This window comes from Mus caroli, chromosome 1 (assembly GCF_900094665.2).
Source record: "Mus caroli chromosome 1, CAROLI_EIJ_v1.1, whole genome shotgun sequence".
Classification (NCBI taxonomy): Eukaryota; Metazoa; Chordata; class Mammalia; order Rodentia; family Muridae; genus Mus; species Mus caroli.
The window spans coordinates 157,056,650-157,080,550 of record NC_034570.1 but is presented as its reverse complement, the minus strand read 5'-3'; the positions used below and the strand labels follow the sequence as shown (position 1 = coordinate 157,080,550).

The window sequence follows — 23,901 nt, the reverse complement described above, 5'->3', positions numbered from 1 at the left end:
AAGTCATCACTGGGGTTATTTACCCAAAGCACAACTGAGACTAACATTTTGCTAGACTCTTGCCATGGCAGCCTTCTACTTCAAATGACTGTTCTTCTGTCGTTCTAGACCAGATTTTGCTGGCGTTACAAATAGCCCCCAAATGTCAGACTTCTAAAAGTTATGGCAGTGTGCAGCAGACACAGCATCAGGACTAGCTTCCACTGCAAATACGAAGCAAAGAGCAAATTAAGATGAGGGTGAAGCTATGAACTTTTAAAGACCATGCCTTGGGCTACCACTTCCCACAAGGCTACACTGCTCCTCAAACAGTGGCCCCACCTGGGACCCAAATATTTGAGTCCATGTGGCACATTCCTTATTTAAATTACCACAAGTTGTTTTGTTTCACTTTTTTAAAGGTGATTAGTGACCCCCAGATGAGACTGCAAAGGCCAGAATAAGCTTTATAATAAAATTGAGGCTAAATCAATGGTGATAGTAGTACTAATATACTGACAGGAAATGTTAGCTTTCATTAAGGATGCAGAAAAATGAGAGTGGGCGAAGAGGAACACACACTTAGGAAACCAACTCACTCATTTTAATTTTTTTAGACGCCTCCATGTAATCTTTAAGATAAAGACTTATTTAATATCCCCGATCATAATTATTTCTTTGAAATGATGAAAGGTAAAAATACTAGAAAAAAATACTATTAGTCTTCCTCTCCATCCTCCTTCTTCAGTTGTTGCTGTCCTCTCTTAAGAGGATGGTGTTTGCGAGAACCCTACAACACCACTGAGGATACAGTATCTGGCAAAGCAGACACAACTCTCAAATACACAAAACACTTGAGGCCATATGTGCAGCACCCTCACAAGGATTCTGACAACCTCATGAAGCCAAGATGGGTTCACAAAGATGCTTTCCACGTTAGGAAAACCATCGCATCTGTGTCCTGCTGTGTCTTTTCTCTTACCTTGAATTAATCTTTGAGATAGGACCTATCAGATTGTCAGGACAAAGAGTTCTGAAATCTGTGCAGTAGGCCAGCAGCATCAAGTCCAGGGGAGAGCTGCTATAGTTCAGAGGTTGAATGTAGAGTTCTTTTCTTGAGTTCCTTGATACCTTGATTTCCTCCCCACCTCCGGGAAGGATTTCAGCTGATTGCATGAAGTTCTTTCACATAAAAATGTGTTTTCTTCTTTGTTCAAGGCTTACTGATTTAAATGCTATTTTGAAAAAAAAATCACATCTACATTTCTGTTTGACCGTGAAACTGTAGCCTAGCCACACTAAAACCTAAAAAAGACTACTTACAGCTAACTGTATGTCAGGCATTAAGGACACAGTGATCATCAAGACTGTTAGATTTGTAACCTTTAGTGATACAAACAGTACAGGTTAATAGGGCAAAACTGAATTAACACAAAATGAGTATACAGAAATGTATGTGTATACCTTAAGTGTACAGAGCATGAGGACTGGACCAGTGAACCAAAGCATTAGCCTAATAGTACTTGAAGGGCTCAGATGCCCAAGGCCCAGATAGTGCGCCTCTCCTTAATACCATGCTACAGACACCACTATCTGAGCCATCTTTGTGAATATACTGCTCACTATGGTTATTTGCTAGCACACATACAGACTTAGAAGCACATATAGACTAACTGCTCAATGTGGCAGCTGTTTCTCTCTTCCTACTTCTTTTGGCTATGTCTTAACTGGTATTTGTTTGTTTTCTACTGGCACCATTTATTTGAGACTCACTAAAAACCAGAAAGAATCCAAAGCATATGTTACTGAGAATGCATCATTCAATGTTTTTACCAGGACTTGGCCAACATTGCCCCGTGACAGGACAGCAAGGTTGAATCTTTCTTCCAAGGCATAGATTATCTACTTCATTTCCAGATGTATTTCCTTGTATTATTACTGGTCTACTCAAGTTGGCCTGGTATGACCTGGAAGTCATTGATCAACACAGTGCCCAGAAGCCATTCCTAGATTTATCATAGTACTTTTAGACTCCACAAGGAAATAGAAATATTATGTTGGCCACGAGCTGGACAACAGTTCAAGAATTATTCAAGAATCAAAATTAACTTGCTCCTGGGAGACTAGAGAGGAAGGTTTTGTTAGGATAATCCAGCCCTTTTAGAACCTCATGACCTCTGCATTGTGAGGACTCCACCAGGATGAATGAGTTCTTTCAAATACTGAACACTGGGAGTTCATTCTCTGTTGTTTCCTCTGTGGGCAATCTATTTTTCAGCCCATCCTGATGCTAAACATTTTGGTCTTCAGCCATTCATCACCTTCTCTTCAATTGTTATGCTTCTGTTTTGGTTTCTAACCTCTGTCTTCAATGCAGTAACTTTGCTCTAAATCCTAATCTCATTCCTTATTTCAATTTTGTTGGTTTTCCTCAGGGGACTATATCTTAAAAACAGTATGTCAACTGAAAGAACTCATACCCCACACCAGTTCTTGTCAAATATTATTCAAAGTTCCATGCTTGTTTATAGAAAGGAAGAAATAGATATAACGTACAAATTTTGTATCAAATCCATTTATGATTCTGTCACATGTAATATACTTATCATTATGCTAGATCAGCAGTTCACACTCTGAGGGTCATGACCATGTGAAAACACTTATTTCTGATGGTCTTAGGAACTGAGACACCACTCAGTAGCAAAGTTACAGTTACGAAGTAGCAAAACAAATAAATTTATGGTTAGGGGTTCCTAAGACCTTCAGAAATACATGTTTTCCAATGATCATGATTCACAGGGGAAGAAACACTGCACTAGATAAACCCTGAATCATGAAATTGTTTTTGTGCGTATTTCTGAAACTACTTCCCCATCATATTGTCAAGTATTTTAATTATTAGTAGAGTCCTTGGCACCTTTGTGGATTTGAGATTGCTTTTTTATTATTTAAAGGGGTCAAGGAAATGGTTTGAAGAAAGAGAAACTACTCCGTGGTCTCTCAACAGCGTCACATGACGTGACAGCGTCACATGACGTGACAGCGTCACATCACGTGACAGCGCCACATCACATGACAGCGCCACATCACGTGACAGCGTCACATCACGTGACAGCGTCACATCACGTTACGGGTCAGGCTATAGAATGATGCCTGACAACTAACACTAGTATTCAATATACATGCATGCTTTAATTAAAGCGGACATGAAAATTAATTCCCCTAAAAAAACAGAATTTTAAGGAGTCAGCTCTATTCAGGGACCGTATTTACAACAGACCTATATACTGAGATTTTATTCATGATAGTTCTGGCTTATTTTTATTGGCAAGACAAATAGCAGATTTGCCAATTAAGGGAGCCCAAATCGATATTGTTAGACTAGAAATACTGAATTCTGTGCTGAACACAGAATTTTTAGCATTTTTTTTTCATAATGAAAATTCTTCATATGTTGGGATTATACCTTGGGTCTCTTTTTTCCATTTCTTTCATTGTATTTTTTCATCTGTGCCCATAATGCTTAGAAGCTAGCCACCTATATAAAAGCACTCATGGAACTTGGTGTGGGTTAGGGAAAAGAAGGCAACTGCTAACAGATGTGCTCTTGCAGAGCACACTCGCCGGCTGCACGGGCACAGGCAGCCACCTTAAGTAATGCTGTCATCAGGGTTTTCAGTAACGCTGTCATGGGGATTTTCATGTGAACCAAACCTTTGAAATGATCTCAGAGGTGTTGCCCACGTGACTAAAGCCTAATAAATAGAATTTTTGGTAAAGGAAGTAGTATGCGCGGCTTAGCTCTTTCATCCACCGCTGTTATGACAATGATGAGGCTGTGAAAACATTGCTCATTTATAGTTAATCTCACTGGAAAACTGCTGACTTGGGTTTATGGTCCATTTCAGAGGATTTTTTGCTTCACCTATCAGGGAGTTTCCTCACACCTCCTACAGTTCGACTTCTGTAAGAAGGTGTGCTGGGGCAGAGAATATTCATTCAATCTCCAACATTTATATTCAGTGTTCCAGATGACCCAGAAAAACACATAAACCTTGTACATTGTTAGCTTACTTTGATCTTGAATAATGTATTTTGATTCGGGAACACTTTAAATAGATAACCATTGCTCTATGTATAACACAACTTTAGAGGAAAATGCAAATCAGTTCGTACAATTAAGAAAGCCAATTGATTTGCTTTGTTGTCATGTTACTAGGGACATGTACACAAAACAACGCATTATATGTATGCCTTGTGTATGTATAAATATATGTCTATATAAAGATGTATATGTATACTTTTCACAGAAAGAGACGTAGTATCCTGCAGTTATGACGCTACCAACTACAGTTCAGTTGCATATATATTTTGAAGGAAACAAAATAGGATACGTTTAATATACTCCACACCATGCTGTATTTTCAGCCTGTGTTTTTTTTTTCCTTTTTCATATCCATTTTCATCTACTACCGTGCTGTATTCTTAAAACAGTAACTTGGTTACTTATTGACAGGTTCTCTCATTAAAGACTAAGTTTTCTGAGAAGAGGCACATTTAAATGTCTATACTGGTGTTCATTATTCATTCACACAGTTGACATCACAAGACATAATAATTGCGCAATGATCAAGAATTTCATATTCAAATTTATTTCGCCCAAGTTATATAATCTACATTCATTAGCCACAAAGTGCCAAGATACTTTTTCTCCAAAGGATCAGTTGTTAAATTGTTGCATGTTATTTTAAAAATCCATGCTGGTTTCCCTATGCCCTAAAATCAGTACCCACCTGTTCCTCCTCACCAGATGCTGAAAATGGTGCTCTGGCCCTGGTTGGCGCAGCTGGTTTGCTAATCTGCACAACCCAGTCTTCTAGTGAATGCCTGGAGCTACCACTTGAGTTCCACAGACTGACCACCCCAGCGGTTGGCTACTCTGACCGCCAAAGATCACTCAGTGGTTTCACCCCCTTCCTCCCTCTCTCCCAACCGCCCCCCCCATCACCAATTAAATCCTTGTAAATGGAAAACATCAGGCAGTTCTAACACTTTAAAACCAGCCAGATTGCACAGCTGCTGGGCGAAGAATATCCTGCCCCATCTTCCTTGGGGAACTATCAGTACCTGGAGAAACCTACATGTCTGCAACCTCTCAACTGCCCGCTGCCTGGTCCGACTCCTCATCCTCTCTCCCCTTCTTTCCTGTCCTGCTGGGGAATCCCACCTCCACATCTTTGCCCAATGATTAGTTTCTGCCGTCTTTATTAGCCAACCAACAATTATTAGGGAAACCATCAGGAAACTCCCCCTACATTAAATATTTTAGAATTTCAAGACATGAGGTCTCTATAGTTCATAAACAGCTATACAATATAAGTTAAGCAGAACCATTGAAAAGTCCCAATAAAACATTACCAATAACGGCTGAACACAGTTCTAAGTGTCATGAAATATTCTTTTTCACCACAGCTATTTAGAAAGCAAAACTATTCTTTGCTTTGAAGACTGGATTTGACCCATGGATCACAGTTTAACACTTTCTGTTAGAAGCCACACTTTTATACACCAGAAATTTAAGCATTAGGAAGAACTTATATTCAAGTAGCTTTAGGAAGGTTCCACCAAGGGCCAGGTATACTGCTATATGGCGCCTCAGCATCTCTTCAATGATCAAACAGGGGTACTGGGAAAATTTAATGTGTTCAACATTACCTTTTTGTCTCTTAATGGGGCAGGTGACTTCCACTGGGTATGACAGAGTCCTGTGACTGTATTATTAATATTATTTTCAAGCAAGGATCTCTTGCCAAAAGGCAATATTCTCTTTGAAGCTGCATATCCTTTTTTGCGATGGAACATTTCTCTGAGCTGGATTGGCAAATTAAAAAATCTACACACTAGAGCCCAGGTTAACAGCTACACACGACAACATGCTAAGAGCAAAGGACCAAGTGAGGACCATGATCTAGGACATGATCCAGTACTGTGCGTCTCAGTGGATCACCACAAACTATCTGTGCCTCAAACCTTCTGACACAGGCTTTTGTGCCAGTGTTAGCCGATAGATTAAACACAGGTGAGTGAATTTAGAACAAATATATGGTAGATACGCCAGATTTATCATTGTTTTTTTTTAAATAGGTGTTTTTACCTACCACCTCCTTTGTAGATTGTAAATCTGGTATATTAGTAGTTAACAGACCATGCCCAAAACCATGTCCCGTGAAAAACCAGAGAAATGCTTTCCTTTCAGTACACAGTTAGAATTTAGAATTTGTTTAAGGTACTTCCTCTTTTCCATGGCCACTCAGGAAAAGGCCCTCAGTCTGTTCTTATGGGAACTATATGCACTGAGAGCCACGGCCATCCCTGGGTGAAGTCTGGCTATATGCACCGAGAGCCACGGCCATCCCTGGGTGAATTCTGGCATGTGACCAGCCTTCAAAAACATAAAGAAGATTCGTAACACTTGCAACAAAGAAAAAACCTTAAATGCATAGAGGTAGGAAAACCTGGTTATCAGTAAGAAACAATCATTTTCTTGTCATCGTTCTTATTAGTACAAAAAGAGAAAGAAAGAACAAAAGACAAAAGAAAGAGGAATAAAACATACTATGGCCAGGCAGGGGTGGCACATGCCTTTAATCCCAGCACTTGGGAGGCAGAGGCAGGCGGATTTCTGAGTTCGAGGCCAGCCTGGTCTACAGAGAGAGTTCCAGGACAGCCAGGGATATACAGAGAAACCCTGTCTCGAAAAACCAAAACCAAACAAACAAACAAGCAAAACAAAAAACAACAACAAAAAACCATACTATGATAGATGGGCCTGAAATAGAAAGTTCTTTAATATTATAGCTTCAAGACACATTGTTTAATATAATTAAATGCTTACTGCAGGTGAGTGAAGACATAAGGGTTCTTGAAGGTTAATGCAGCTGGCCTAGGTGAGCAGGCAGACACAGGACCCTCCCAAACATCACAAGGGGCTGAAGGGATTCGTGGAACCCAGAATTCTCTAATTCAGTTTCCTGTATAAGCAAGGTATTCTGCCTTCTATGATCTCCCAGGTTTTTCTGTACATTTGAGATGCCGAAAAGCCGATCTGAAAAGAAATATCCCTTAGCTCCCTCAACCAACGTTCTCAACAAACTCAGGTTGGATAGCAGCGGGCGGTGGTGAGCTTCTTTCTGAGTGGAGGAAAAAGTGTCCTCGAGTTTGAACTGAACCAAGAATGCAGCAAGGTGTCCGGGCAGATCTCTACATGGTGTACAAGGGACAGAAGGGAAGGCCACAGGTGGGGAGCCAGAGTGTAACCTGTGGATCTATCCCAGCATGTGAACCCCCCTGAAATGCCAGACCCAACATGCTAAGACTTGGATACTGCTCTGCCATAATGAGTCTCTCACTCGTTCCTTCAGTGGGGATTGTTGCCCTCGAAGAGTCTTGAATCTCTGAATAAAGTTCATGATGTGGGGGAAATTCATGCTGAAAGTCTACTGAATGCTCATTTTCAAGGGCACTAAACACTGGGCCATTCTTCTTAGTAAGAAGCAGCCATTCTGTCATATTTTTGTTTAGAATGATTGTCCTCTCTTCTTACCTTTCCCCCCATGTTCTTACAGTATAGGTAAATGACACTGAGTCTAAATGTTGAGATCTCAACCTCTGGGAAAAGAGGTCTAGAGAGACTCAGAGAGAAAGACAGAAAGAAGTTTTCCAAAAGAAAGAGAAAGAAAACATAATCTGGACCCAGAAATGCCGCAGAGGGTGAGCAGAGTGTGATCTCACAGACTTTCCCAAGTGTGGGAGGGACCAAGCGGCCCTGGCCTGAACTGGGAGCAGAGAGCAGAAGTCGCAATGACACAGTAGGTGTGGTGACAGGGCCCAAAGGAAATCTGCACTACTAAGCTATTAGCTATTATTCCTTTCAGTACTTCTTGCAAAATTAAACTCTTGATTGACAGCTTCTCTTCTTCAGTACAAACCTCTAGCTCACTTCTGCCCGACAAGTCAGACAGCAAGCTGAGGGGAAAGGTGAAGACAAGTTTATCTTTGTATCTTCGTATGTGAAGCATCACCAAAAAGATAAAACCTAATCCAGGTTTTAAAAAAAGAAAATCACGGGAGACAATGCAAGCATCCATCATTTTGTAGGCAGAGTAACTAAGCTACCTGTCAAACCAAGGAATTTATGGTATAATTTGATAGCCTTTGAGTTAAGATTAGGTATTGTGCTCTCTGTGGCAGAAACAAGGGGTTTGTGAACATTTTAGGGAAATGTGTTTGTTATTGTAATTGGGTGTTTGTTTCTGGATTCCCCTTCATATCAACAGCTGAAAAAGGTAGTGTCAAACGTGAGGGTGAACCAGTAGTGTGAAGCCGGTAGTGCGAGGATGATGTGGGAGAGAAGCCCACAGGGCTGGAGAGTCCGTGCTTTCATATGCTTGGTTGTGGCTCATCAACAATATAAAGAAAGTTAAATGAGTAGGGCTAGGGAAAGAGGAAAGCAGGGTATTTTAGAGGAACAAGAAGCTCATTTGAGGCTTTCATTGAATTGGATAAATGTATGATTCCTTCAACATGCTGCAACTTCTGAAACACTGACAGGAAATACTAAGGGCAGTCGCTGGGTTAGATGGTGTTTATGTAAATGGAACACTGACCACTGTTACTTGGTAAAAATTAAAGTGTGTCCAAAAAAAAATCTTCTGAGAATCTGGGTCTTTCTCTGTCTACTTTCACAGGTAATGTTCTATCAGCCATGTGTTGAGCGTGTTTTCCCATCAATATGAAGATCTGAGTATCCACTCTCATCCTTACTTCCTGTAATTGGAGGACAAAGGCATTTCCTTGGCACAGAACTTAGGACACTGTCAGAAGCTGGAAAACAAAGACAATGTTCCCATTACAACAGCTCCATTCCACTGTCAGATACTACAAATGTGGTGGCCGATAAAAGGGCAAAGGTTATCAACACCAGTGTGCAGACCCTGTAAAGGTCAGAGGGAAGGGAGACAAGGCAAGTGTAGTGGGCAGGATTCTAGAAGACCACCCCAGTGATCCTTATCATACAAATCCCCACGTTTCACAGGGTTCAGGGGGCTAATCATGAGTATCCTTTTAGCTCAGAAAATATTTAATTTTTGTCATATGTGTTTCAACACTTAATAAATTGAGAACAGTGGGTTTTTAATTTAATTTTTAGCATATTGCTTGTACTTTCCAAGCTGTTTGGTTTTTATAAAAGTTAAACTATAAGTATTAAGAAGTGAACATTAATTTGTGGACCACATTTTCTCAGTACAAAACTATTTAAAGTGACAAAAAGAAACATTTGGACTATGGCCAGTTAAATAACAACATTGCTTATATTTCCCAATTTTTATTATGCTTTCCCTGGCTGACAAAAACTATTTCATTAGTTCATTGTTACAGTGTGTCAATTAGCATTAGATGCAGTTTAGACCAGTGTCAGTTGATAACTATAAATACCATCATTAGCTATAGTCCTTTCCCGAATATGTCCATGACATTTTTTTAAATCCAAATTAGAGGAGTCATGGGAAGGGATTATACATTAGTCAATTCCATCAGCTATAAAAGACTTCAAGTTGCTGTGTAATTTGGGTTCATCTTCAAGAGCATGGGAAGAACGACATCTCTACCTTCATCAAGAAGTCCAAACTAAACTTCAGCTTCCTCCTTCCCAAGGGTTGGTACCTTCACTTTTCCATACAATATTCACTTCTGTGTAGGTGAAGTTTGAGATAGTCATTAATATATTTTATCTGATTATAATAGATGGCATAATACTTTCTAACCACGGAAGCAATCTTAAAAGGGAGGTTAAGAAATTAATTTACTCACTCTTTTCAGTCCATAGACATTTATAAGATTTCAGCCATGACATCTAATAAATCTCAAATGTTGCAAAGAGTTTACTGCTCAGCCACAGAAAGACAAGACTGCAATAAAGGTGTGTTGTAACTGTAATGAGAGCTACACACGTTGCTATGGTTACGGAGAAGGAAGGGCTTAATTACTGATGCCCAGCTTGCTCAGAGGACACCTAACACAGGAGGAAAAACAAGAGGAGAGTGGGACCAGTATTTGTAGCAAAGGGCATTTTCACCAGAAAAGAACATGATGTAGCAGTCTTGAAGGTGGCTCAATGAGACTTGAAACACTTTATGCTCCTGTTAACATTCCTCACCATGCGGTGTCTCCCCTTTTTGCATCTCCCTTCCTCTAGGCTTGAGTCTTTGAGTTCAAAGACTGTGTGATATCTTCTTTAGTGGCCTCTGCAGCAATCACAGTGCCTAGTCTACAGTTTGGGTCAATCCACACTTGAAATAAAATATAAAAAGGTAAGTAAATGAATGAGTCTATGGCTCTGAAATACTAAATGTTGATGTCATAACTCTGAATGATAGAGTCTATAATTTTCACAATTATATCTCTTAGTTTTCATAATGCCATTTAAAAAGAGAAGAACATATCGCATGCAATTAACTTTACTTCTATAAGTATTTGTGGAGCATAATTATTGCTCACTATCTACTTTTACCAGTATTATTTTCTCCTCAGATGCTTTCTACCCCAGCATGCCATTAAAGGTCACACAAGCCTACAGTTTTGTCACATAATGGACCTACTTCATTCCCTGTCATTTTGAAGCAGACAGTTTCTAGCTCTGCACACCCATGCTGGATTTTTTTTCTTCATTTTTTCTAATCATCATTTAGGTTTTCTTCATTTTGGAATGTCAACACATGTACACTCTACACAACAACCATACCCAACACACATACACACACACACACACACACACACACACACACACACACACACACCACACCACACCATACCATACCTTTCTACTTTTACATCCAGCTAATTTTGCATCTCTTGCACCTCCCCTGTGCTGCCTGCCTATACACATGGTATAATGTTATTGCATCTAGAACTACACATCTGTGTTTCTCTGGCTGACTGCAAATAAAATTTTGCAGACAGAAGAAGCAGACATGTGTGCAATTTTTTTGTGTGTGTGTGCTATAGCTTCACTGCTAGTAAGACTAAGAAAAAGAATTTAGGACAGCAAACAATAGGTCTTTGTGACAAAGCAATCAAGTTTGAATGGATTGGATGGTAGTGAGAGTTCTTCATGTTTATCAACCAGTGGTAGCACTATGGCCAAGAAGCGGATAGCTGTGATTGGAGCTGGCATCAGTGGCCTAGGAGCCATCAAGTGCTGCTTGGATGAAGACCTGGAGCCCACCTGCTTTGAAAGAAGTGATGACATCGGAGGCCTGTGGAAATTTCAAGTATATTTGCATTTTATTTGATTTTGAGTACTCTTTTGTAAAGTAGCCGTAACAATTTACCCGGTTTCGATAAGGGAAACATGAAGCACAGCACACAGTCAGGGCCATTTAGTGACCCCGATCTTTGGTCTTAAGTCACTGAGTGAGGAAATCTGTGGATGCATGTCAACTTTGGTTGAGGAATGAAGCTTGGAAGAGTGTATTCAAGGCAGCAGAAAGCTCTTGTGACCATCACAAATATTAGTAAGTGCATGGTGGCTATGTTTTTATCTGTAAAAGATGTGCTGTTATTTCAAAGTTAGGGACACCATAGATTTTGGCTGTAGGATTGGATGGTGACCCATTGGTGACCCTCTACTATGTAATTTGATCTTCTGTCCTGAGGTAATATCTGCATGCTATTCTTTCTTAAATGTCCCAGGGCACAGTAGGGGTTTATAGATCTGTGTGTGCGTGCGTGCGTGCGTGTGTGTGTGTGTGTGTGTGTGTGTGTGTGTGTTTTACAGGCAATTGCTATTTTTTATTTCTAAGTAGCAAAAGATGTAGTGCCTTAAAGGATGGAAACATGGCATTAAACACTGAATAGGCTCAAGTTTCCAAATAGCCATCTTCTTTGCTGATTTTCTCATCAATTCCTAGACATACCCACAAAATCCAGGAGTCATGGTCAATACTTTCCAGTTCTGCTAATCCTACAGAATCATTCTGATCACTAATCAAGGGCAGTCTGTGACATTGTGGAGATCTTTATCAATGCATTAAGTTTCTTCTATTGGTATTGGATTTTAGCCCCATTCAAGATACATATCAACAGCTAAAATACGAGATCTCTTCATTCTTGTGGACAGCAGTTGTTCTGACAAAGTAATTGGCATAAATGTCTCACAGGGTTCTCCCCTTTGTGCCCCTGAAACAATAGAGTATCCAAGAAGGGTTCCTACTCACTCCCAAACACCTTCCCACAAAGTACCAACAGGATTCAAATACCTCTCTGCAAGCTGTGGGATTTCTCCAAGGACTGCCTTAACATTCCCATTTTAATTATCAATATCCATACTGTTTCTTGTTTAATTCAAGAGTTCATTTGGTCAATAAATCTTTTTGAATACTTACTTTGTACACAGGACCTTTATAGTTGATGAATATACTAATAAGTATGAATGCAAAATCTTTAGCGTTAGGGAGCTCCAACACTAATATGAGAGAAAGAAAATGAAATAAATAGTATCGTTAATATCAGTGAGCATATTGCAAAAAGGACAGCAGGAGCTGAGGGTTGAAAAGATAATTCAAGTAAAAGGTCACAGACAACTTCAACATAAAGTGATTTGGGTACAAAGATTTCAAAACTAAAAAGCCATCTTCAGAGATTACCTGGGAAAAGCTGTTTAGGAGAAATTTTGTGTACTTATCTATGAGGTGGGATCATGACTAGCATGGTAGGGAGACTCAGAAAGCTCCTGTGGCTGGCTTATAGTGACTAAGGAAAGAATGCTAGGATGTGCAGCTAAGGAATGTGGGAGGCTGTGTTTGGTCAGTGGGTCTAGACTGTAGTAAGGACTTGACAGATACTGAGATTGCAGAAAAGAGCAGCATTCTTAAGTTGCAGAAGGACCATGCTGCTATGTTGAGAATAGACCAGAAAGAAGGTTAAACAAGTGTGCCTAATTTCAAAGATTCTCAATAATAAGATAAATATGATACTATGTAAAACCGTATCAATATTCGTGAGAGTGTAGCAACTTGTCTCATTTAAAATACAATATAATTTATCATACATGTTGATATCTATTGCATTTCTCTTAGCAGTCTTACATATACACAAATGTTCGCTGACGTGATTATAAGGTTTTGGTTGCTACATATTTTAATTGGTAGTTACTTTCACTAATATATAAAAAAAAAATCTTGTTTCTTTAGAAAAAGAAAAATGTTTACCTTACATTATATAGTATTGGTATTACTATTATTATTAAATTGGCTATCTGTTAGAGCTGGTGCATAAAACTGCATGAGTCCCATCTAAACGTGGAGTGTGGTGACTGCAGGAATGGGTCGTGTCTGCGAATATGTCAGCCCTTCACACTTGGTGTGGCCTTTATGGCCAGTAGTTACTCAGCTGTTACTTATCTCAAACACTCTGCATGTGCAGTTTAAAGGGAATTCTTACTGGACTTCGAAGTGTAGGCAATCATTTTGAATCATTCTGTCATTTTAAAGACATTATTCTCATTTCTGACATCCATCTTTCTGATTGAGGAGTCGGGCACAAGATTTGTTGTTGATTAAATGTAATATGTAAGAGGTTTTTTGTTTGTTTGTTTTGCACTCTAGAAAATATGAGAACTGGGTTGGGGGTAAACATTAGTAGATGTTTGACAATCTATAAAAAGCAATGTCCTACTTTTTTAATACCTGAAGACACTTTAAAATATTTTATTACCTTGTAATTACAATGTTTGTTGGATTGAGGGATTTTTCTCTTGCAGAAGAATGTGTTAGAGAAAATGCCTAGCATCTACAGATCTGTGACCATCAACACTTCAAAGGAGATGATGTGCTTCAGTGATTTCCCTATCCCTGACCACTTCCCCAACTACATGCACAACAGCAAGCTCATGGACTACTTCAGGATGTACGCCAAGCGCTTCAGTCTTCTGGATTACATTCGATTTAAGGTGAAACTGTGTGTGTGTGTGTGTGTGTGTGTTTGCACACACATGCATGCGGACAAATATACTTACCTGTGGACATGCAAGAGTTAGATCCACCACCTTCTGATTTTCCCAGATAAAGAAGAGGTTATCAGGAAGCTTCCTACATCAGAAAATCATCACAGATTGAAATATTTTGACAGTTTCCCTTGAGGCTGGAAGACTTTGCTCATCAGAACCTATTCTGATAGTGCATTGCAGTGGCACAGTCCTCTTTGTAAGACATAAATCCAAATGTTTGTGAACTTAGAATAATAGCAATAGTGATTGAGCCAAATCAGGTTTCTTATAGAACAAAAAGAAGGTTCATATCATACAAAAAAAATTATTTGTTTATTCATTTCCTACCTTCTACCTATCTATGATCTGCACTATAACTCAAACATACTAACCCATTTTCATTCCATGATTCAGTTTTAATTTTTTAAAATTCAAAACACAGGGCTGAAGCAAGTGGACAAGGCTGTGCTGAAGAAGGAAAACATGAAGAATATTCTCTCCCGCATATGGTAGTCATCCTAGGAGGATGTTAATGCTGTGGATTCAGTCACCCCAATATTCCACAAAGTCTCAACTATTTCTGTTTAAATATCCCTAAATATTGAAAGTGTCCTCAATAGTGATCCTTCTGTGGGAGGACCAGGCACTGTACTGGTGTGAATGCCTTAGATAAGAGTCTGGTCAGGATCTGTGGGACCTGAAAAGGAGGACTCAGAAGGACCTGTGAAGTGAGTCACCTGTGTTTCCGCCCTTATTCTCAGACCACAGTGAGGAGCGTGAGAAAGCGTCCAGACTTCTGCGTCCATGGACAATGGGATGTTGTTGTGGAGGCAAACGGGAAACAGGAGAGCCTAGTCTTTGATGGGGTCCTGGTCTGCAGTGGCCATCACACAGACCCCCATCTGCCACTCAAGTCCTTTCCAGGTATGTCATGAAGATGAGGCATATTTTTCAAATGACTTACAGGCAAAAAAAGAGTGGGCATAAATGTTATGAAGTTCCATTACGCTTCAGTGAATTATCCCTGGTATCCCTCAGTAGCAAAGTGTTCATCCTCTGTTAACAGGAAAATATAAACCATTGACTACAAAAGCAGGCAAATACAATGACCCATACTTTTTTGCTTCTTGTCACTGCATACAGGTTTTTTAAAAATTGTTTATTAGATATTTTCTTTATTTACATTTCAAATGTTATCCCCTTTCCTCGTTTTCCCCTGTGAGCACTCCTGGGAGATCAGCTCTCTTCTGATGGGACCTGTGTACAGAGGGCTATGGAACAGCCTTAGCTCCTGGGTGCAGATAGCAAATGAAAGGATCCTATCCTGCATACAGCTTCTAATAATATTTATTAGTCTTTTATTAATAATTAAAGTCATCCCACATTCAAGTGGTTTGAGTTTTATCCATTTACTTGATCTCAGTCTATTGCAGAGAAAGTGAAATTAAAAATAATAATGAAGCACAAAGACAAATGACAAGCAAACAGCTGGCAAATCCATAAATTTAGAAATCTTAACATATGGGCAAGGAACTTCAGCATATTTATTTATCATGAGTTTATTTTTAATTTTTAAGTAAAATATAATTATTTTCCCTTTCATCACTCCAACTATTTCTATGCACCCTTCTTTGTTTCCTCTCAAAGTTATGGCCTTTTTCTTTAATTATTACTGATAAACATAAGACATAAGTCATTCATATCAATCACACATATATAATACATATAGTTTAAGGTCTGGCCACTTGGTATGGATAGCCAATTGAAGGAGCTTGTTTCTGGTACTGGATATTACTCACCTGAAGTCTGGGTGTAGTGACTATAGATTTCTCCCTTCTATATCTATGGTTTTCATTGGCTAATAAAACCAAATGAGCAGTTTATTGCTCCTTTGTAGTTCTGTGTGTTAAAATGGTACCCATCTCAAGGGGGATTGTCTTAGCTCCCGATCTTCCCTAACTAGCCCCCCTTCCCTTTACTCATGACCCACTTGCCCTCTATTTCCATCAGATTACCACCAGGAATCAATTAGAAAATATTGTTTATTTCAAGTTCTTTCTATGGTGTGAAAAATGGAGACAAAGTAAATATGATCACCTTAAATGGTTACTCAAAATTCTCAGTGAATTAGACAAATAAAAATAAATTTTTTTTGCACACCAACACAAATATCTGTAAAATGAAAGTACCTGGGTTTTTCTTTAATGTTATAATGCAATATATTTAGGAAAGTCATTTCTAAGTATGAAATTATCTAAAGATTACCCAGTGAGCTTTTGTATCAACTTCTGGTTGATGTTTCCTGGAAAAGAGGTACTCCCTATAGAGAAACATAAACAAGTTCACAGGGAGCAGCCTGGCAATTTCAGACAGATTGGGGTTTTATGACTCATGCAGCTAAGCCAAGTACAGCATCAGGTACTGGTACCAGATACATAAAGCTGAGAGGAAACCAATGAAGTGAAGATGCCTAAGTCCTAGAGAATCGTAAAACAGTGCAACACCCAGTGCCTTGCTTTGTGGTTTTTCTTAGAACTGTGAAAGTAATACAGTAGTGAAGAGCATCAGGTGTTGGGGCTCTTGTGATACCTTTCCTTTATGCACAGTCGAGACAGATAGCTCTCGTATTTCGTAAATACTTTATAAGACCACTAGTCTGTATTTGGAACCCATGGATTCTAATACTGAGCTTAGTCCTCTGTTCCCCGAGTTCTCTTAAAGGACATTTAAGAACGGTGTGATCTTCAGCTGACGCAGATTCCATTTCTTGATATTTCAGGTCATTCCGAACATAGCTTTCTTTCCTGTGTTGAGATGTGAGAGTTGTCCTCAGAATGACAAATTATTCTCTTCCACCACAGGCATTGAGAAGTTTGAAGGCTGTTATTTCCACAGCCGGGAATACAAAAGTCCTGAGGACTATGTGGGAAAGAGAATCATAGTGGTTGGCATTGGGAATTCCGGTGTGGATATTGCCGTGGAGCTTGGCCGTGTAGCAAAACAGGTTTGTTTGCGATCACTAATTTGACTCTACCAGTGAGGTCCTGTGCACTTATAGGTGTCACCATGAATGCACGTTGAGCCAGAAAAGAAATGTGGAGCAATCTGAGGGCCCTCAGGATGTTTAAATCCATTCTGAAAATGAATGTAAAATAACAATGGGAACAGGCATGTAAACAACTGAGCAAGGGACCTACATGTAGGTCGCTAGATAGGTAAAGCACAATTCTCCAAAACTAATTGCTCAAAACTAACTTTCTTGGTAGGATCTGCACATGAGGGAGAACACGTGGGATTTGTGTCTAGGTTACTTTCACCTAGTAAGACATTTTCCATGGGTTTATTTCAGAGAAAACAATATAGATTTTTTTCAAGCAATTAATATGGCATTTAACGAATGAATTCAAATCCTTATTTACATACGAAGTACAGCTATGCCAATGTCCAGGAGTATTTTTAGTATGATACTTCAGTCACAGGTGGGTAAGTGAAATACATTTCAGTTTTCATTAATAAATTTGGTCCCATATAAGCAGTTATCCCCCCACCCCGGGCTCAGTAAAAATTCCGACTAAGCACAGTATGGTGGTCACTGTCCAACACTTTGTCTTTTATTCTTCAGTGACAGTGGCTAGCACTTTAACAGTACAATGGGTAAGCATTTCTCTGTCTTCTGTGTAATTCTGCCTCATAGGTATTCCTCAGCACCAGAAGAGGATCGTGGATTTTACACCGTGTTTGGAATAACGGCTATCCCATGGATAGTTCATTTTTCACTCGGTTCCATAGCTTTCTCCAGAAGATATTAACCACAGGAGCAGTAAATAAGTACCTGGAGAAGACTCTGAACTCAAGATTCAACCATGCACATTATGGTCTGCAGCCACAGCACAGGTGACAGAGGGCTTGGTGTGGGTAATCATGTATGTGGGATAAGTAAGCATTTTGCTTTGAAGACAAGTCAACTTTTGGTTCCTGGTTGATCTCATGCCCTTAAAAAGCACTCAAAATTGTATGCTATGCATTACAGCATGCAAATGTGCATGTGCTTCTTGGCACAACTTGAATATTCTCATCCAGTCATCAATCAGTTCAGACTTGATTGCTGTACACTGAAAATTCAGACAAAAGGCAATAGAATACTCCTCCCTTCAATAGATGTTAACTGTATAGGTTAGAGAGAAGACACAGACATAAGTTTATGCGAGAGCAATGTGAGATGCCATGGTGGATATTAGAGCAGGGTGAATCTAGGTCCAAATTCGAAATAGTCAGGTTGGGGTAGAATGAATTTCATTCATTGATGATGGGGTAGACGTATCAGTGAAGTTCTCATGGAAGGGGGGCTACCTAGGAATCCTCCCACTTTAAGAGTACCCCTACAACTCTAAATCTTAACCCATGAAACTTTCTTGATTCAAAAATTGTTGGTAGCTTCTAGTTAACAAGCAAAGGATAGATTAGGATCAGGGCTAAGCTGAGATAAGAAAAAAATAAATACATATAATGAAGAAATATTCAAAAACGTTAGGTGCTCCAGAATTACAGTACACTTATCCTCAAATTCATATTTCAAAGTTATGTTGAGGTGGTGCCATCGATGGTAACTGAGATTAGATGACATCATGAGGATGAGGCCCATATGAGAGCTCAGGGTTTTTATAAGAAGAGGAAGAGATTAACTGAGTTAGAGGTTTTGCTCTGTCTTCCCATGTGGTTTCTCATACCACTTCAGATTATGCAGCGTCCCCAGCAGCAAGAAGGTACTGAATAGATGTGACTCTTTGACACCGACTCTCTGTAGATCATCTAAATCAATAAGTGTATATATATTTTTATAAATTACCCAGGCTTATATATTGTTTTAGCAAAGGTAAACAGATAAGACAACAAATATTATTATTCTTATATGAATACTTATTGTCTCCAAGTATGTGCCTGTGTGTACACATGTATGTTTGTGTGTAAGTGCATGTGGAGGCCAGAACTTGATGTCAGACATCCTATGAAATTGCTCTCCACCTAATTACTGGAGACAAGATCTGTCATTGAATATGGTGTACACCGATTCAGTTGGACTAGCCAGGCAGCGTCTCCCAGGACTCTCTTGTCTTCTCCTTTTCATAGCTGGGATGGCAGGTACTCACTGAAGTGCTCAGGTTGATGGAGGTGCTGGAGATGGAACTCAGGTCTTCATCCCTATACTGCTAGCACTTATGGACTACCTCATCCCCTCATATGTTTCATCAGAAGGGAGAAGAGAATATGATATTTATTGATTTGTTCACTAAAACATATTTAGTGACCCTTTCTTATGCTGTGGATGAAAATGTTACAGTCTATGATAAATGCATTTTAAATCTATAGAATGTCATTAGAATAATAGAGAAAGTGGATTAGGATGTGATATAGACTGTCTAGGGGGTAGATCTACTAGTAGGATGGTGGAGGAAGCAATTCTAAGGAGGGATGTTTAAGTTAAGACTTAAAGGGTGAGGAGGAGCCACCATGAAAAGTCATCCAAGCAAAAAGGCTATAGGAGGATTCTCAGGCAAATTTCTCTTGAGCTAGGAAGGGGCTGGTTACAAAGAGAGGAACAAAAGTAAACCAGGCACCATGACAGAATCAGCAAGAGGATCACAACAAGGCAGAAGCCAGGCCACATATGGATGGAACGTGAGTCAAATTTTGGATTCTGTCCATTTTTGAGCCGATTGCATAATTTTAAGGAGTTGAGTATGCTCTGTTATGCACACACAGTAAAGTTGTTACCATGGTAAGGCAAATCAAAACATTCATGATCTCACCTAGACCTTTTGGCAAAAGCATGTAAATTTTTGATGCGATAGTGTTGTTGGTTATAGTCCCTGTGCTGTGAACTGGAACCGTAACTTGTTCATTCTGCACACTTGCAACTTTGAATCCTTTGAACTACATCTCTTCATGTTTTCATCCACAGCTAACACCTGCTAACAGTCATTGTAATTGCTGCTCTTCTAACTTTTTCACACCGCGTATAAGTAATATAATATTCCTATTCGGTATCTGGCATATTTTACATAGCATACTATTTTTTAGGCTTATTACACCCTGACAACTGGCAGTATTTCTTTTTTATTAATTTTTATTAGTTTTTAAAAGAATTCTCTACAATATATTTTGATGATATCTACCCATCCCCAAATTTTTGCCAGATCCACATACCCCAAATACACCCAATGTTGTGATGTTTTAAAAACCATCAACTCCACTTTGTGCTGACCATGTACTGCTTGACATTGGCCCCTTGAACTTAGGCTCTTACACCTACAGTTCACAGCACAGGGACTATAACCAACAACACTATCGCATTCTATCACCCAATTCTAAGGCTGGATAACGTCTTGCTGTATGTATGCATCCTAGTCATAGATTAGACAGAAAGACAGACAGACAGACAGACATTGGTCTGTGCATCAACACTTAGATTCTTTATTTATTTTTTAGTTACCATGAGTGAGACAATGAACAAGGAGGAAAGATATGTCTTGATGGCAGTGAGTTTATTCCTTTCAAGTATATACTAAGAATAAGGGTTTAGGACTTATATAATAAGACAACATTTTTAAATGTGTAGGACTGAGAGGCAAAAGGATCCACTAAGGCTCCGAACAGTATATGAGTCTTTCTTCTCCATCAGTCAGATAAAGATCAATTTTAAGGATCCCAAAGGTAAAACACTGGTGCATCCTGGGAAGATCTTGGTGTTTGATTCTGCTAAAAGGCAACATCAGCTCTCCCTGAAGCAGTGCCCTAGCTAGCACTGAGGAAGTGGAGATGGTGAAGAAGAAACTGAATCCTGGCTGAGGCCATTGTGCCCAAGAAGGAGACAAAGGCTTTCTCTAGATAGCTCAGCCATGAACAGAGGTATTTGCTAGGATTTTAGTCCACAGAGTTGGCCCATTTACCTGTGCCTCGTGCAGAACAGCCACGCAAGGTGCCTGCAGTCACCAAAGGCGGCCTGTAAAACGTGTCAAAAGAAAACTTCTTGGAAGCAAGCCAGTAAGGAACATCCCTCCATGGCCTGTGCATCAGCTCCTGCACCCTGCCCTGCTTGAGTTCCAGTCCTGACTTCCTTTGGTGATGAACAGCAATATGGAAGTGTAAACCGAATAAACCCTTTCCTTCCCAAAAAAAAAAAAAAAACTTCTTCATGTCAACAGCCAGAATCCAGACATAATGTATTGGAAATTCAGGGCAGGTGTTAGGAAGGCTGAGTGGAGAAGAGCAGTCATCTTGCATGAAAACGCAAAGCAATCTTAAAGAGACACAAAGCTACAAAGAATTATTCTTTGGTGATTAAAAATATCACTTCCCAATTAACAGCCAAAGCAGATAGCAGGAAAATGCTTGCTAGAAAGATGAAAAACTAGAATATAGAAGACACTCAATACTTAAATAAGGACCAGAATAAAAGGTTTTCCAGATTGAAAGGGGGGTGCTGACTCCAGGGTGCGGTAATGACAGCACAAATGTACCCAGACACTCTACATGTAAGGCTTTCGGTTCCATGGTTTTCTTTGCCTGAAGGAACTATATATGACCAGCCATATGTCTTCACTCCTGTGGGTTAGCCTGAGATTGAATCTTGAATTTATAAAGGCCTTTAGGTCTTTACCCAGAACACTAAAACCCCATCCTTAAGTTAATTTCTTTAACTCATCTACAATCTTCACAGCCCAGCCTGCTAACTGGGTCATCCCTTATCTTGTTCCACCAGGACACAGTGCAGCCTCCAGTGATCTCCTCTAGTATATTCTTTGACCATGTGAGCCTGCTTTATATATGTCTTACTTCAGAATTCTACCCAATTACTCTTGGGGTTGTTTTGAGTATCTCCAGTTCAACCCTTAGACTGACAAAACCCTTAGGTAAATTGTACCAATATGACTCCACTTACAAAGAATAAGTAGCACAAAGGAAACAAACGCTGGCTTTTGTTGATTGACACACGTACAGCATTGGAGACTACACTGCTAGAAAATGTATCAACCTCAGTCTCCTAACTCCATAAGAAGAAAAGAAAGTCATGTGAGTTTGCATCCACAATAGAGAAGAATCAGAGCTAGTAACTCAGTAGTATAGAGGAAGAAAAAGGAGAAAGCTGGTGAGAGACATATAAATATCTATGTATGATTAAATGTTTATAGAAGTGGATAAAAAAGAAGTAAAGATACAAAAAGAAATACGAAAGGATGAAGGAAAGAAGGAAGAAATGGTGAGTGGATAGATGGATTAATGGATGATGACTGGCTGGCTGGGTGGGTGGATGGTGGATGGATGGGGTAGGTTGGTGGGTGGATGAACAGACAGACAAATAGATAGAAGAAGGGAAGGAAGGAAGAAAAGAAGGAAGGAAAAAGAAAGGAATGGATGAATGGATGGGTATGGAGGTAGGTAGGTGAGTCGGTAAGTGGATGGCAGACAGGCAGACAAATGGATGGAAGGAAGGATGGGTGGACAGATGGATGGATGAACAGGTGGGTGGGAGGTATGTGGGTGGATGGATGGATAGGTATGGGTGTAGGTACATGAGTGGGTAGGTGGGTGTACAGACAGATAAATGGACAGAAGGAAGGATGGGTGGACAGATGGATGGATGAACAGGTGGGTGGGAGGTATGTGGGTGGATGGATGGATAGGTATGGGTGTAGGTACATGAGTGGGTAGGTGGGTGTACAGACAGATAAATGGACAGAAGGAAGGATGGGTGGACAGATGGATGGATGAACGGGAGGGTGATGGGTAGGTGGATGCGTGGGTGAGTGGATGGACAGACAAATGGATGGAAAGAAGGAAGGATAAATACATGTAAGGATGGATTAAAGCAAGCAAGTTACAGCTCATTCCCTCTGGTGCTGTGTGGTCTAAGTGCTAGCGAATAGAAACATCCCTGAATGAAGTTCACCTTCATCCACTCTGGGAGTGATGAGAGAATTTATATGAGCTAAATAGTGGCTAGAGTGTCACTTCAGAAAATACATAAAATTGTTGGAATTAAACACTGAATGATCAAGATCCTTCTTAATTAAAACACATGTACTTTTTTCATGGTACTCTTGAAATACTACAGAAGCCAATCTGCTTTTAAATAATGCATATCACATTTCTTCTAATCGTATTTTCCCATTGATTTAGCTTGAGACACTGCTTTACTATACAAAGATTTAAATTTAAAAATAATTCATACTTGTCCATGCTTCCTCTTATAATTTATTTTTAAAAGCTAGATGAAGATAGGCTCACCTGTCTCGAGAATGAAAAATGAGTATTTAATCACTTAGGAGTTTCTTTGCCCATGATTGTAAGGGGGAGATCTAGCAACACATACTAATCAGAAGCCCTAAGCCCTCAGGCTGAGTGAAAACCAGGTAAGCCCTACACTCTCGTCCATCACTCTATCCTGTAGATGTCCTCACACCAAACATAAGACATACTCTCGTACACAGGCTGCTGGTGTAATGCAGCATACTGATGACAGTTGTGTTTTTATTCATAAGCAGGAATAACACTAGGTGTTTATATAGTAAAGGAAATACATGGAAGCTAGTTACCACCATTTCTGGCTGTTGCATACTGTGCATAATTGTGCTAATCGGCTTTCACTTGCCAGGCAGACACATTAGCCTGCTTTTACACCAGCATCACCACACGCATACGCAGCAGGCTACATTATAATGGCTATAAGGTCACTAAATGACAATCTTATGGTTCCAATGTGATTTTAAAACACCACTCTCACCGGGCGTGGTGGCACACACCTTTAATCCCAGCACTTGGGAAGCAGAGGCAGAGGCAGAGGCAGAGGCAGAGGCAGAGGCAGAGGCAGAGGCAGAGGC

General features: G+C 39.7%; 1 protein-coding gene across 2 annotated transcripts in view; it reads left to right on the top strand.

Annotated features, from left to right (window-relative positions):
- Positions 1-9,608: 9,608 nt before the first annotated feature.
- Positions 9,609-23,901, top strand: part of LOC110298137 (dimethylaniline monooxygenase [N-oxide-forming] 5-like) — a 21,605-nt gene continuing 7,312 nt past the window's right edge. The window contains exons 1-5 of one of the 2 annotated variants that reach the window (XM_021167183.1): positions 9,609-9,694; positions 13,799-13,987; positions 14,785-14,947; positions 16,885-17,027; positions 17,718-17,917. In XM_021167183.1, coding sequence (XP_021022842.1) covers positions 13,817-13,987; positions 14,785-14,947; positions 16,885-17,027; positions 17,718-17,917 — 677 coding nt within the window. In that variant the 5' untranslated portion in view covers positions 9,609-9,694; positions 13,799-13,816. Of the gene's footprint in view, positions 9,695-11,174; positions 11,310-13,798; positions 13,988-14,784; positions 14,948-16,884; positions 17,028-17,717; positions 17,918-23,901 lie in introns of those variants that run through there. The other variant, XM_021167174.1, reaches the window with a different exon arrangement.